This window comes from Phialemonium atrogriseum (genome assembly GCF_030411735.1).
Source record: "Phialemonium atrogriseum strain 8032-3 unplaced genomic scaffold QBC33scaffold_3, whole genome shotgun sequence".
NCBI lineage: Eukaryota > Fungi > Ascomycota > Sordariomycetes > Cephalothecales > Cephalothecaceae > Phialemonium > Phialemonium atrogriseum.
The window spans coordinates 1,266,038-1,279,636 of NW_026848140.1; the positions used below are offsets into that span (position 1 = coordinate 1,266,038).

A 13,599-nucleotide genomic window follows, 5' to 3' on the forward strand; every position below is an offset into this window, starting at 1 on the left:
GGCTTTTCTTTCTTTGCCCATTTACTCGTTGATCTGCCCTTCGTTTTGTCTGTATTGGAACGGCGGGTGGGAGGCCAAGGATGAGGGAGGTTGGGGGCCGCGAAGTGGAGGGATTGATTGGGGCTGAAGGCATGGTGGCGAGGTGGCTGTTCGATACGTGTCCTTGTCCCCCTCATGACCACCTATGTTGGACGAGTGCATAGATATATATATAACAGCGGGCGTGGGTGACAACATGTACTGGGTTGTTGGAGAACTACAGGCCTTTCTTGGCCGGGTGTGTCGAGCGTTGGGGTAGAAGAAATCGACGATAGAGATGATAAATCCTGGTGCCTCCTGCATCTTCCAGTGACGCTACTCGGCCAACTGGATGATAACCATTTACATCCCTAACCACTGTAAGACCCTGGATATCTATGTCATTAGGCAAGAAGGCCTTTGTAACTCCAAACAATGCTCGCAATTGGGGCTATCAACAAATCATGGACACAGAAATCATACAAATATCCCTAGCCCCTCTACAGAAGGACAACAATAAGGCAAAGCCAACCATCCGGATACGCCGCCTCGCGCATGAGCTCCTCCAGTGGCGCCGAGAACGGCACCGGCGAGCCGTGGAGGATCACGTTCGCCAGCACGGGGTCCCTGCTGCTCGGGAACAGGCTGGGCAGGAGGCCCCTCAGGGCCGAGCCGAGGGTCTGTTGGGTCCCTTTATTTTTGTTACGAATCGTCGGATTCGCTGGGGGTTGGAAGGTGTGGTGTGGGGGGGGGGGGCGGGGGCAAGGGGGTGGTGATGAGGGGGTACATAGGTAGGACTTACTATTGGATGTCCGCGGGGGCACCAGCGTTTGTATCACCTTGTAGGAGAATGGGGCGGCGCTGGTGGCGTCGGGGACAGTGGAGGGAATGTAGATGCGTACGGGGGCGGACTTGAGAGGGGTGGCTGGGTTGAGGAGCCGGGTGTTTACCCTAGCAAAGGCTGCGTAGTCGTCTGCGTTTGACGGGGAAGGTGTAAGTTGCGAACCCCACTGTGCAATACTCTGGTGGGAGTGGGTAGTTCCCTCCCCCCCCGGCACATCTGGCACGATGGGAAGAGGGGAAGGGGAAGATCGGCACGTACTATCTTGCACTGCATTCCACAGCGCCGTGGTATCAGCCTTGGACAGGCTCATGATCTGCTGCGCGTTGTTGTTCCGCACGAAGTCGGCCTCCTTGGCACCGTTGAGGAAGGTGTCGCTGATGTCCCACTCGGGCCCGTCGCCGACGACCAAGCGCCACGGCAGCGAGGTCGGCTGGTACAGGTCGAGCAGCAGACCCACGGGCAGGTTCCGCAGCTGGATCTCCTCGTGGTGGAAGCTCGAGCAGGGCATCCCGAAGTAGGCCGTCAGCCGCGGCAGCAGAAAGGCCAGGTAACTGAAGCGGGGTACGGCAGCCACAAAGGGAGTGTTGGGGAGGGACGAGTGCGTGATGTACAGCGGCACCTGGAGCGCCCAAAGCGTTTCAGGGATCGACTTGGGTGACGGAGGCTTGTCCTCGCCTGCCGTCGAATCATGGTCGCCGCCTCGGCTGGCGCGGCCTGGGGCAGGTGACAGTGACGGCGAGGCTGACGGTAACGGCGGAGATGCCATCGTTGCAATACGGTTGCGGGGAGCCGGTCGCAGATCAGAGACTGAAGCGGAAGCGAGCTGGCAAGCTGGATCCCAAGGTTGTTGATGGCCGGTTGGGTGAAACGCCAGAGGAGGGGGGAATTGACAGGTGACAAGTCCTAGATGTGGTCACGTCGCAACTCCAAATGCATGATGGGTTCTCATCTCCGCTTCCTACGCAACTCTGTATTTACAGGGTGACACCCAGTTGCTCCTCGACACCTCTTGTCCTATGGTTGCAGCAAGGCTACGCGCAATTCCATGGTTGAGGTTCAACGCGGGGCTGCTTGATAAGGATAAGGCTGAAAGGAGTCCTGTGACATGCTGCTAGTCCGAGTGAAGTTTAGCGCAATACAAGAGACGTACCTCGCACGGTATACTTGTAACGTCCCCGCGTAGACCAATACGCAGTCGATGCCCATATGGACATTCCCAGGGTGTCGGGACGGAGCTCTCCCGCTTCTAGACTCTTACCTACCTTCCTACCTAACCTATGTAGGTACCCGGTGTACGCAGAGGTATTCGCGCATTTCCAGCTGGCAAGGCCCGTGGGCGAACCTGCGTCCCTATTGGGGAGTCTCTTGATCGATCTTACCGAATCTGACCAAGTGCAATCGCCATTATGGCACGGTGAAGCTAGAAGTCGGGGAAATGGTACGACTCAAAAACCGGTCAGCGTAGCGATCGACAGTAGGCAGCTTCCCCCACGTGGTTGACAGACAGAGGGTCAAAGTCACTAGGTACTGTGCAGTACCCGGGTACTTAGCTTGCGGGATTCTGGTGGCGCTTTGGATGTATGTACCTTCTGGTTGGAGTACATTCGATACTTGTGGCGACATTGGAACATTCTAATCCCGGCATGTCCCTTGTTCTGTCTCAAATACGAAGCCCTTAGGACCCAGATCAGTCAGATATCGGGCTCGAAGCCTGTTTGCTACTCGTTGATTGCTTCTAGGGTGCGGTCCAGTGCCTTGGATCGGTTCTACATGACGTGGATTGATTGGTTAGAGACTGGAGGCGCAATGTCAAAGCACTTCCTTTTGATGACTTCCGTCCATTTAGCATGCAACGCCACGCACCAATAGTTGACAGGTGAAACCGACCATTTGGAACGCTAATGATGACCCCGGATCTTTTATCGAACGACTCGTCTCTTGGGAATGAATGTCTTGGACGTGTCCCGAAAGACCGGATAGGCCTCGAGTTGGGATTAGTGTACCCAGCCCAGGGCCCGGCTATCCGAACAGGCCCTATTATTCGGTCATATACGAGTTGGTGATCATTATTAGTACACTAGAAAGTGTAAAATCTCATGAATGGATCGCCATCCAGGCATGTCAAGGGTCACCAGAGGCATGGCGACTTGGCAAGGCAAGGTACACTACCGCCACTGCCAGATAGACTCAGTAGCCGTTGTCTAAAGGGGGGGGCGGGAATTCCGCTTCAAGGCAGCCTTCGCTTGTGACTTTCCAAGTAGGTTCTCTCATCGCCCCCCCAAGGCAGATAGATGCTGTTCAGGCCTCCAGGCTCCCATCAGGGGGAGGAGTCGCCAAGCAACTAATTCCGGCACCAGTCAAGGTAAGCTCGCCGACCACGGCTAGCCCTCTCCACTAGTGGCTATACACACCATATTGAGGATGTGAAAAAAAGGGGGAGGCTTGACTGCAACCGAAAGGGCGTAAGTCTTCCGCCATGCTTCAGCGGTCCTTAGCCCCTTTTCGACGCAGACTTTAGGTGCGGCCCTTTCCGACTCTACCTCTTGTTACCCGAACAACTTTCCCTCCTGAATATGCGTACACCCCTGCGTCCCTTGTCTGCCAACTACCGTGCCCCATCCCCCCCTCAACGTCGAGCGAGGATTTAGACACTACAGCTATGCAGGTGCGCCTTGACGGGACATACTCCTGTACTTGGCCAGCAACTGCTTTGACAGGCCCGTTCGAACTCACTCAGATAGCTCAAATGACGAGATCGACTTGCTAAAGAGGGAGGTAAGACAGTGATTCCCAATCACGAAAAACGCCTTGGCGTGTATCCTATTATGCTAGATAGAATGTCACTGCTTATGCGAAAATGCCCCTAGCTTCGTATATATATATATATGTACAGTACAGCAGCCAGTTCTGAGATAAAGTGCAATGCTTCGTAGAAATCATACAGAACAACATGGAGAGCATCGCCTGGGCCCCAGATAGGACTCCCCTCTGTTGTAGAACAGCATGTCAAAGGCCTTTGCACTTTTCCAAGCTCCCCAGGAGTAAATCCCATTCTAGGCAGCCAAGAAATCCGGGGAAACCCAGAAACCCCAAAATCATGCCTCCATGGCCGCGTCATGCTCCGCAACCGCCTCCTCGACCTCCTCCGCGTCCTCCTTCGCAGCCACGCCCGACCACCCGGTCCCGGCCTGCACGAGCAGGACCAAGATGCAGAGCGCCGCCGCCGACCGGTAGAGCACCCTCAGCGAGTCCTCGTACCCGCGGACGGCGACGGCCCTCTCCGCGTCGCTGAGGTCGCCGCCGAAGACGAGGGCGGGGCTGCCGATCAGCCGCGTGATGAGCTCCCGCCGGCCCGGGTCGAGGATCCCGTCGCCGCCGTCGAGGAGCTCGAACCCGCTCGTCAGCGAGGCCCTCAGCCTGCGGGCGAAGATGCCGCCCCCGATGGCGGTGCCGAAGCTGCCGGCGAACCCGCGGAAGGTGGCCAGCAGGCTGGTGGCGATGAAGTGCTCCTCGGGCGCCGACAGGTGCAGCAGGTGGGCGAGCGTGTAGTTGAGCGCGGCGCCGGTGCCGAAGCCGTTGAGGAAGACGACGAGGACGTACAGCCACGCCGGCGCCGCGGCCGTGCTGAGGAACGACAGCCCCGCCAGCGCGATGGCGAAGAAGAGCAGAGACGCCAGCGACGGGGCGTAGAATGACCCCGCGCGGCGCACGTGCAGCCACCCGACCACGAGGCCGCCCGAGCCGAAGCCCAGGTTGGTCGGGACCAGCACCGCGCCCGCGACCGTCGGGCTGAGGCCGCGTACCGCGAGCACGAAGATGGGGGCGAAGTACAGCACCGTCCAGCGCGCTGCCATGAAACCGAGCTGCGCCATGCATGAGAGCAGGATCCCGCGGGACTGGAGGACCGTCAGTGGGATGATGGGGTCCGACGCGACGAGGTACTCGATGGCGACGAAGGCTAGGAGGGAGATGGCCGACAGGACGATTGGCAGGATCCGGATGTTGCCCGAGAGGCCGTAGAGGAAAAGGACGATGGTAAGTATCTGAGTACCAGGGGTGTTAGCAAATTCGACGAACAATAGAAGGCAACATGTTAGATTCTCCCAGATCATGGAAAGGAGAAGGGCGGGCTGTCCTACCAAGGCGATTGCCCCAGCATAGTCGATGGCTGCAAGTTTCTGCAATACGGTTTTGGCCTTTGTCGACCCGTGGACAGCAAAGGGCGGCAAGCTAAGATAAACCCCTAATCCGGCGAGAAGCCCAAAGGGGGCTTGTAGCCAGAACAATGCTCGCTGTTACGAATGTCAGTATCGGTAGGCAGAGATTATCGATACGTATAACATACCCATCCCATGGTGGAAAGAAGCGCGCCATATACAACAGCTCCCGTCGACAGTCCAATAGTAAACCCCTATAAACAAATCGCACGTCAGCACTGAGCCAGTTTTCGGGGAGGCTCCAGGGACTTGGAAAGCACTTACGGCATTGGTCAGGCCGATGAACAGGCCGCGGCGTTTCTTGCTCGTCAGCTGCAAGACCAAGATCATGGCCAGCGTCAGGACGCCGCCGCCCCCAACGCCGGTCAGCACCCTCCCGAGGATGAAGACGCCGAACGACCGGGCCTGCGAGGTGACGACGGCGCCGACAGCGAAGAAGAGGGCCGACACCAGGACCATGTGGCCCGGCGAGAAGATCATGGCCAGGCGGCCGATGAGCGGGGCCAGGGAAGCCATGACGATGAGGTATGAGCTCGTGAACCACATGGCGCTCTCGTATGCGTCCAGGTCGGTGGCGATGATGGACTGCGTCATGGTCATGCCGCTCATGTTGCTCGCTGGGCGTGGATGTCAGTTCCCCCGGTGCGGCCACCATGATGGACGGGAGTACACACCTTGCAAGAATATCAACGCCCACATGCTCAAGATGATGCATACGGCCCGCTTCCACCCAATGGCCGGCTCCGAGTCGTTTCGAACTCGGGGTGCCGCGCTCCCCGTCCTCGCTGCACTTGCAGGCGAGTCATCTCTCGGGGTCAGCGTTCTCGAGCTGGCGGTCTCGGACTGGAGAAGTGGCGAGTTTTCCGTGGCTGTGGGAGCCGTTGAGAGGTCGTCGCCCTCATAGCGAGGTCCCTCCGGAGGCGCTGGATCCCGCGCCATTGGACCAGAGGGGAGTGGAGACAGGAGCAATGGGGTATAAGTGATGAATGTCCCCAGCAGGTTATCACAGCTCTCTAAACAATATATAAAACGCGGAAACGAATGAGAGAGCCATCCAGAAGAGTCGCCATCATCTCCGACTTGGAAAGTGCGAAATAGCTCAACTGGTTCATACTACTGTTCATGATTGGTAAGCGACAATGGGGGAGATGATGCATTCTCGGGGAATACCGCTGATAACCCTAACCCTGGAATACCGCTGATAACCCTAACCCTGGAATACCTTAGACCCGGGCATCCCTAAAGATACGTCACCAACTCACTACATTACTACATTACTAACTACATTACTACATTACTAACTACATTACTACATTATTAAATCCTACTCTTTTCCAGCGAACCTTCTCCTATTACAATCGCTGGTACCGCTATCATGAATCCTTCCTTCCTGAATGTTCCTTCCAATGCTGTTTTCCGTTCCCCGTGTTCTCTGTATGTTTTCCGACCCGTTCTCCCTGTTGACGACCTTAGGAAAAGAAAACAAAAAAGCATTGAGTGCCGATTTGACCCGCCCCTTTTCTGCCGATATCCTCAAGGGGGAAAGGTAAAATCAAAAAGAAAACTTCCTCAAATCTGAAGCGACTTCAGCATGGAAGCGACTTCGTTCACATCAACAGCGCTCGGCTTCGTAAAAACCGACGCTAGTTGCTTGCGCGTCATAACAAGGTTGAACAGCTCCACCGCTGATTCGTATACATGCTTCTCGAACACGTCGACCAGGGCGTGGAGGAAGAGGACGGTGACGCAGCCCACCCACGGGTTGCTAGGTTCGTCGAGCAGGCGGAACTCCTCGGCCATCTGCATGAACGCGTAGTCATCGTCGCTCAGCAGATCGCTGCCCTTGAGCTTCGAGACGGGAAGCGCCAGCACAGGAGTCCGACGAGAGCCTTCTCCGCCATCCCCATTCTCGCCCTTGCCAGCGGAGTCGACGATGATGAGATCGGGGTCGTCGTACGTCTGTTGCCATAGGAGGCCAGCCCACCATGCCTTGGGTCTCGGGTTCTCCTTTGCCATGGCGTCGAACCTCTCGGTCAGGTGGAGGAGGTATCGCCGGAAGGCCACCGTGCAGCGCACCTCGTGGGGAATATTGAGCACAGACGCGACCTGGAGTGCGGTGGTGAACTGCGACAGGGGATACTGGACGAGACTGGAAGCGGAGCTGTTGGCATTGGCGAAACCTGGTTGACCTCGCTGGCTGGCAGAGCAGCCGGCTGCCCAGAACCTTTCGTGACGGCCAGCGTCTCGAGAGCAACCCAGTTGCAGAGATCGGCACACATCCACCGCAAGACGTCCTTGATGTTCGACACCTCGGTCTCTGGCTTCCCGTAGGCCGTAAGAAGGGCATTGAGGAGGACTCCGATGGCCGCCTTGCTAACGAGACGTCCGTCGAAGAGTTCGCGACAACGGTTCAGATATGTAGTGCGGTTCGGATACACAGTCAAGTTGTCGCGACATTTGACCACTGGAAAGCTGGAAGCAATCTTGCCATTCTGTGGTGGCTGGCTTGTGACCCAGTAGGTCGAACAGGCCTCGCAACAGCGAGTGTTTCCGACCTCCAAGGAGTGCTCGGCGAGATGGCTGGGATGGGACGGCCGTTCTACCGTCTCTTTTTCTCCTGGGCCGATAATCCCAGTTCTTGGAAGTTGTTCTGCGCTGGGATGACGGAATAGCAACGCCAGGGGCATATCAGACGCTCCGCAGAAAGAGCAAGTCCCCCCAATATCATTCTCGCCGCGGCGGAATCCGGGTGTCCATAACAGAGTGCGAAGCGACGGATTTGGGGTCGGATTCTTCCAAGAAAATGGAGCGGTTTGCCAAGGTGCCAGTTGTGCCAGCTGCAGCCCCGGTTGCTTTGCCTGGATCTCCACCCACTGGAAGGTGATTTCATCTTCATCTGCATACCCCACATTCCTGTGGACGGTATTAGGATCCTGCGGGGTGGTTTGCGGTGCCCCCGCCGGTATGGCTGGGTTATCCAGTTGTTGAGGCTGTGTGGAGGACTGCGAGCCGTTGTCCTCCAGGTCAACCCAGCTTTGAGAGCCGGACGTCTGTGAGACCTGGTCCCAGGAGGGCGAGGTACCTGATGAAGACCAAGGGCCAGGGTCTTGCCTGGCTTTTTTCGGCTCTAGGCCGCCTAATGGGCCCGGTGGACTGACCCGTTTGGCACTGGTTAGGCAATCCATTGAGTAATGGGACGTCCTGTTGAGAGAGACAGCGCTGGTGATTTCTTGGCGGCTCTGCCGGCAAGCCGAGTCTATGATGTCTTGCCGCTGGAGAGAAAGTTCATGATTCGTTTGGCAAGTCTTGAGGAAGTTTTGCATATTGCTTTCGTGGGCCGCTCGGAGATTCCTCTGTAACTCGGCCATGCCGTCTTGTCTTCCCTCTTTCCGGGCTTCAAGGACCGCCAGAAATGCCGATTGAGCTTGGCCGCCAGTATCAATCCGGGTCATTTCGAGAGAGTCATCGATTGGGGCTTGCTGCTGCCGCACCCATTTCTGAAACTTGGCGGCGTTGCCGCTAGATTGGGCGCTCATGATGACTGTTCTGAGGCTGTCTTCGTTGGCGAGGACCGACTCCACTTCGTCTTTGCTGAGTTTGTTTGCCCAGAGATCCTCAAAATTGATGACGAGCGAGTCCAGGAGCTGGACTTCGTCTTTCCCAAGTCTCGTGGGTGGAGGGATTATGATGTTGGAGAAGTCATCGAGGCACAATCTTGGAAAGGAGTCCCATTTGGAGGCTTCGTCAAAGACGGGATTCTCGGATCCTTTCAGGAGAGTGTTGAATATGCCCTTGGTCTGCATAACGATTATCTCTTCGGTCCCAGTGTCGTAGAAGAGGAATAGGCAGTTAGGACACATGGCAAAGACCGAAACACCAACCGAGATGTTGCAGGAACCAGGACCAATGGCGAGGTTGCCGAAGATAACAGTGATACAGCTCGTCCCATGCAAGCCGGCGTTGGCGATGCAGTCCGCGAAGGCAACCCTTTCTGGGCCGCGAACAAGACCATCGGTCATCAAGAACCACAAGTCCGAGCCCTTCAAGGCTTCCTGGCCTCCACTGTCCTGCAGCATCACCCTTGGTTTTGTCCCGTACAGTGAGGCCAGTTTGTCCAGGGTGAATAGAGACCCAACCGGCTCGAGCCAGCCGTGCCATGGGAGGACTGTGGCCGCTGCCTGGGAAGGTCCTGATAGGAGGCTGGATACTCTCCTGACAAACGTCTTTTCGCACAAAATGGTCCGTCCGTAGGTACTGCCGGAGACATCGACTGCGAATGCTACGGACGCATCGGCAAACGGACGCCCTCTCTGGCCATCTTCCGTCATGGTGGAAGGATTGCGGTTAGCTGGCAAAGGCGGGCACCGGAGATGGGTTGAGCCGACTGAAGGGGTAGTTGGTGAAGTGCAGCGGCAAAGCTGAAGAAGAAGGCGGTGGTGGAATAGGACCAGATCTGTGGGTTAGGTATCTGTAAAGCTTAAATATCTGGTTGGCAGAAGAGTCCTTGACTGCCTGGTGGGAACTGGAAGCCTAATTCTCCTGGCAAACTTTGTCAGCAACTTAAAGTTACATGGGCAAATAAAGAAGACGAAAGGTGCAAGGGCGGCTGCATGAAAGATGTGCCCCAGCTGGATGAGTACTGTAAGGCACGTAAAGGTAGGTAATGACAACCTAGAGGTCCCTGACTGCGACTGGGTAAGGACAGTATGAAAGGAAGGTAGGCAAGCTGTTGTAAGAGGTGGTAGAGTAGTTCCCCTGTCGTGGCTCATATTCCCAGCCTGTGTAAGCCTAGGTAGGTCAGTGACAACCTATAAGGGGAACAACGATGGGAGTGTGGGACCCACACACCCCGGTTGCCCGGCTCGCTGCTCACGGCGGGGCCCACTCCAAGTTGACCCTCCCCGCCCCGGTCTCCCGCTTGAATCATCGTGCCGAGCGGTCCGTAAGGAAACCTCACCGACTTTTGGCCCCTCGTTTTCGTCCTTGAATGTTGTGTCCTCCCGCCTACTTCTGCGCCAATTAATTGACTTTCTTCAGCTCATTCGGCTCATTCGGCTCATCCACCTGCCAAGTCTGTGCAGACGCCATCATAACCTCGGAAACTTTGATTGATTTGGATATTTATTAGGGTCTCATCCACCATGTCTGCAGCCCATCTCCGTGCCATCGCCGAGATCGATGTTACGCAGCCCCTGCCCGCCGACCAGCTGAAATCCACGCTGGTCAACCCGCCTTTCATCTACGTGCCAGGCACTTTCAACACCCGCGACCTGGGTTTGGTCCCCTCGTCGTCGGGGACTTCCAATTTCAGGAAGGGCTATGCCTACCGCTCCGGTGCCCTGGTAGGCCTCGCCGCCGACGGTCAGGCGCTGCTTGCGGGGAAGCTGGGTGTGAAGAAGATCTTTGATCTGCGCTCGGTTAGGGAGCACGCCCAGGGCCCGGACCCCGTGATCGATGGGATCCAGAATGTCTGGAGAGAGACGACCGAGAAGGATGCCGTGGTAGAACTGGCAGACTTCATCGAGGGGCACGGCGAGAAGGGTTACGTGAAGATATACCTCGACGTCTTGAAGATCTACCAGCCGAGCTTCAAAGATGTGCTAGAGCACGTCCGAGATAATCCTCAAGAGCCTTTTCTGTTCCATTGCACCGGTGAGATTCTGTACTCCCCGCCTCTACACGAGACTCCCAACCTCAACATGAGGCCTGCCACTAACGCGTGGCCAGCCGGACGAGACCGAAGTGGCGTACTGGCCGGCATGCTTCTCGCGTTGGCGGGAGTGGACGCCGACACCGTCAGCTTGGATTTCATGCTCTCTCGGGTCGGAACGGAACCCGCGCGCGAACAACTCCTGGCCTTTGCCAGGAAGGGATCCGGGGCCGAGACTGACGACGCTCCTGGGTTCTACAATCTGTGCAACCTGAGGACCGCCTGTTGGAATGCCTTCCTTGACGCAGTGGACCGTGAGTACGGGGGGTTTGACGGGTATGTGACTAAGACGCTGGGCTTCACCCACCAGGACCTGGCCATCATCAAGAAGAACCTTGCTATGCCAAACTAAGACGCACAGGGTGGGTAGGAGGGCGTTGCTTGATGCTTTGGCCCGTTTTTGTTGCGCACAGTTCTTGGTTTGTGTGGGCAGTCCATTCCCTTGAATAGCCAGTGTGAGAAACCTTGGGTTTCCTTTACTTTCCTGGCTCTTCTCAATTCTCTAGAGCCATTACGGAAGCCACCATCTCGGTCAAATAGTAGAAGAATGAAGAGAATAAAGTCCAGGTCCAATCAAGACCGGGGAAGATGTGGCTGAGAAGCAGATAAAGGAGAGGAGACATTGAGGATGGGGACCAAGGAGAAGCGAAAACTACCGGGTTGATATGCAGGAAATTCCGTGGCAACTTGCCGCCTTCAGTATCAAGCGCATGTTTGAGACTCAAAAAGGCTTATGTTACGTTTTCTTCTTGTCAAGACGAAGTTTATAACCTGGGCAGATCAAGACAGTCTCTGGTCCTTTCGATGCTTTTGACCTTGAAGGAAATCTCAACCAACGGTTGCATTCCTCCAATACAATCCCTTCCTACAAACTTGATAGCCTTTCTCCCCTCTTTTTACCAAAACTGCCCTCTTGCAACCCGCTATCCAGATCAGACTTGCACGCGAATCGGAGGGTTTCAGTGAAATAAAGCAGGTGGTCATTTGCAAGACATCCCATATTCGCTGTCTTAGGCGAACTTCCACTAGCTGACAAAAGGTTTGGTCTGATAATGGCGTATACAAGCCGTTGGTAGCATTCGCAGATGATGAAATACCGGTTGATACACAGGTACTTTGGTAGGCATGCAAGCGATGATTGGACGATATTCCTCCCTCTAACAAGACCCCTAATCCGCAGAGGCAGTGAGAGGCTAAATATACCAAGGCCCTAACCGTAGCAGCGAATCACACTGCCGCCCGGTCAATCGGGAGCACCCGCATCCAGTGATCACCCCTGCGACTGATGTCATCGTATGTCATCCGCGTTGGGAAATAGGATCGCATCATCACAGGCTGGTTGTTGTGGCTGGCCAACAACTTGAGGACTTGATCGCTGCCAACTTTCAACTTTTGGGACTGGCGATATAAGTGGGCGCCCTCCTCCAATTTGTTCGAGTTAGAACTATCTTAACTATCATCCACACGCAACATAACTATATCCGATCTCAAGAACATCCCAGAACACAAACCCAAGACTCGTTCTATAAACCCACCGAACCAACCATGACCCACCACGGCACCACCCACACCACCACGGGTACATCCCGCCGCCACGGTCTCTTCCACCGCCGCGCCCGCCAACCAGTCACAACCACAACCACCACCCCGCGGCGCGGCCTCTTCCACCGCCGCCAGCGCCCCGTGGCGACGACCCACCACGGCGTAGGGACGACCCACCACGGCGTAGGGACGACCCACCACGGCGTAGGGACCCACCACGGCATCGGTACACGCCACGGCGTCACAACCCACCGAGAGAAGAAGCGCCACGTCGGCATCGGCGACAAGATCAGCGGCGCGTTCCTCCGGATAAAGGGCACCCTGACCGGCCGGCCCGACCAAAAGGTAAGCCAAGCCAAGCCAAGCCAAAAAAAAAAAAAATTTCCCCTAAACCGCCCCGCGACCATCTACCATGTCGAGCAACGCGCTAACTAGGAATAAAAATTGATTAGGCCGCCGGTGCTCGCCGCATGCATGGCATAGAAGAGCACGTGTCGAAGAGGCACCGTTTGTTGAATCTCTAAGGAGGAGGAGGAGGAGGCGAAATTTGTTCTGATAAGGGGTGTTGATGGCTGTCAGTGTTGGGCCCAGACAGCGTTTTTGGAGAGATTTGATACCCGGCAGTTGCCCACTTTCCATGTTAGTTATATGTCGAGAGACAGCCGAGAGCAAATGATGCCATAACCACCACAACTGGTAGAGGCAGGAATAGCGTCACAGATATCGATGCACAATCGAGTTTGCCATCTACCTCCGTTGCCTGGTTTTTGTCGCGGGTGAATAGTACGCCAAGTTCCATTATTAAGGGTCTATCGTGTGTCCAGCCGGGATGGCTAAGTTCTCAGTACCTGATCCGTTCAGGTTGAGGCATAATAGGTTCCATTACGCCTAAAAAGTACCTTGGTACCCTGACCATGGCAGCCCCTTGATGGGCAGTCTGCCGACGAGTCCCTGGTGCATCCATGCAAAGGTGCAGTCTATCATCTCCCAATCTTCTCCCAGTTATCACCAAGCCGTACGGCAGCAGAATACACACCCCGATTGGTGGCCCTGTCGGCCGAGATCCCTCGCAGCAGATCGTCATAGCCGTGCCACGTGAGGTCAGGCTTCGTAATCATTAGTGTCGGCCCCCTCCTGAAAGGCCTGGTGTCTCATCGTCTTCATGGAAATTAAATGCCCCTGAGAGCAGAGTTTGCGAGCCATGTTATACAGAATCGTACAGTACAAGCGAACATGATGGATTAGGCGGAAAGCTGTAGCAAGGCGAG

The 13,599-nt window shown here is 55.9% G+C and overlaps 5 protein-coding genes across 5 annotated transcripts; 2 read left to right on the plus strand and 3 right to left on the minus strand.

Moving 5' to 3' along the window:
• Positions 1 to 159: 159 nt before the first annotated feature.
• On the minus strand, positions 160 to 1,930 carry QBC33DRAFT_527059 (putative autophagy protein 5 protein). Its single transcript, XM_060426947.1, has 3 exons — positions 1,121 to 1,930; positions 821 to 991; positions 160 to 709 (listed from the first exon to the last, which is right to left on the minus strand). The coding sequence occupies exons 1-3, from the start codon at positions 1,626 to 1,628 to the stop codon at positions 519 to 521; spliced, it is 870 nt and encodes a 289-aa protein (XP_060287376.1). The 5' UTR covers positions 1,629 to 1,930; the 3' UTR covers positions 160 to 518.
• A 1,749-nt stretch (positions 1,931 to 3,679) lies between these two features.
• On the minus strand, positions 3,680 to 6,197 carry QBC33DRAFT_465804 (major facilitator superfamily domain-containing protein). Its single transcript, XM_060425142.1, has 5 exons — positions 5,754 to 6,197; positions 5,344 to 5,696; positions 5,208 to 5,273; positions 5,002 to 5,154; positions 3,680 to 4,905 (listed from the first exon to the last, which is right to left on the minus strand). Exons 1-5 carry the CDS (start codon positions 6,016 to 6,018, stop codon positions 3,958 to 3,960), a joined length of 1,785 nt encoding a protein of 594 aa, XP_060287377.1. The 5' UTR covers positions 6,019 to 6,197; the 3' UTR covers positions 3,680 to 3,957.
• Positions 6,198 to 6,333: 136 nt separating this feature from the next.
• On the minus strand, positions 6,334 to 9,407 carry QBC33DRAFT_597855 (uncharacterized protein; the record flags this gene model as incomplete). The annotated part of the gene is made up of 2 exons (XM_060431945.1): positions 6,334 to 7,259; positions 7,304 to 9,407. The coding sequence occupies 2 exons, from the start codon at positions 9,405 to 9,407 to the stop codon at positions 6,649 to 6,651; spliced, it is 2,715 nt and encodes a 904-aa protein (XP_060287378.1). The 3' UTR covers positions 6,334 to 6,648.
• Positions 9,408 to 9,785: 378 nt separating this feature from the next.
• On the plus strand, positions 9,786 to 11,367 carry QBC33DRAFT_234788 (protein-tyrosine phosphatase-like protein). Its single transcript, XM_060422865.1, has 3 exons — positions 9,786 to 10,150; positions 10,208 to 10,731; positions 10,807 to 11,367. The coding sequence occupies exons 2-3, from the start codon at positions 10,221 to 10,223 to the stop codon at positions 11,139 to 11,141; spliced, it is 846 nt and encodes a 281-aa protein (XP_060287379.1). The 5' UTR covers positions 9,786 to 10,150; positions 10,208 to 10,220; the 3' UTR covers positions 11,142 to 11,367.
• A 967-nt stretch (positions 11,368 to 12,334) lies between these two features.
• QBC33DRAFT_555660 (uncharacterized protein) lies at positions 12,335 to 12,855 on the plus strand (the record flags this gene model as incomplete). Its single annotated transcript, XM_060429662.1, has 2 exons — positions 12,335 to 12,676; positions 12,784 to 12,855. 2 exons carry the CDS (start codon positions 12,335 to 12,337, stop codon positions 12,853 to 12,855), a joined length of 414 nt encoding a protein of 137 aa, XP_060287380.1.
• Positions 12,856 to 13,599: the final 744 nt, after the last annotated feature.

Coding starts and splice junctions, on each gene's coding strand:
- QBC33DRAFT_527059 (XM_060426947.1), bottom strand. CDS start 1,628: ATGGCATCTCCGCCGTTACCGTCAGCCTCGCCGTCACTGTCACCTGCC. Junction 992..1,120: donor GTGGAATGCAGTGCAAGATA/GTACGTGCCGAT, acceptor CGTCAAACGCAG/ACGACTACGCAGCCTTTGCT. Junction 710..820: donor GCCCCCGCGGACATCCAATA/GTAAGTCCTACC, acceptor ACAAAAATAAAG/GGACCCAACAGACCCTCGGC.
- QBC33DRAFT_465804 (XM_060425142.1), bottom strand. CDS start 6,018: ATGGCGCGGGATCCAGCGCCTCCGGAGGGACCTCGCTATGAGGGCGAC. Junction 5,274..5,343: donor TCATCGGCCTGACCAATGCC/GTAAGTGCTTTC, acceptor ATTTGTTTATAG/GGGTTTACTATTGGACTGTC. Junction 5,155..5,207: donor TTCTTTCCACCATGGGATGG/GTATGTTATACG, acceptor CATTCGTAACAG/CGAGCATTGTTCTGGCTACA.
- QBC33DRAFT_234788 (XM_060422865.1), top strand. CDS start 10,221: ATGTCTGCAGCCCATCTCCGTGCCATCGCCGAGATCGATGTTACGCAG. Junction 10,732..10,806: donor TTTTCTGTTCCATTGCACCG/GTGAGATTCTGT, acceptor ACGCGTGGCCAG/CCGGACGAGACCGAAGTGGC.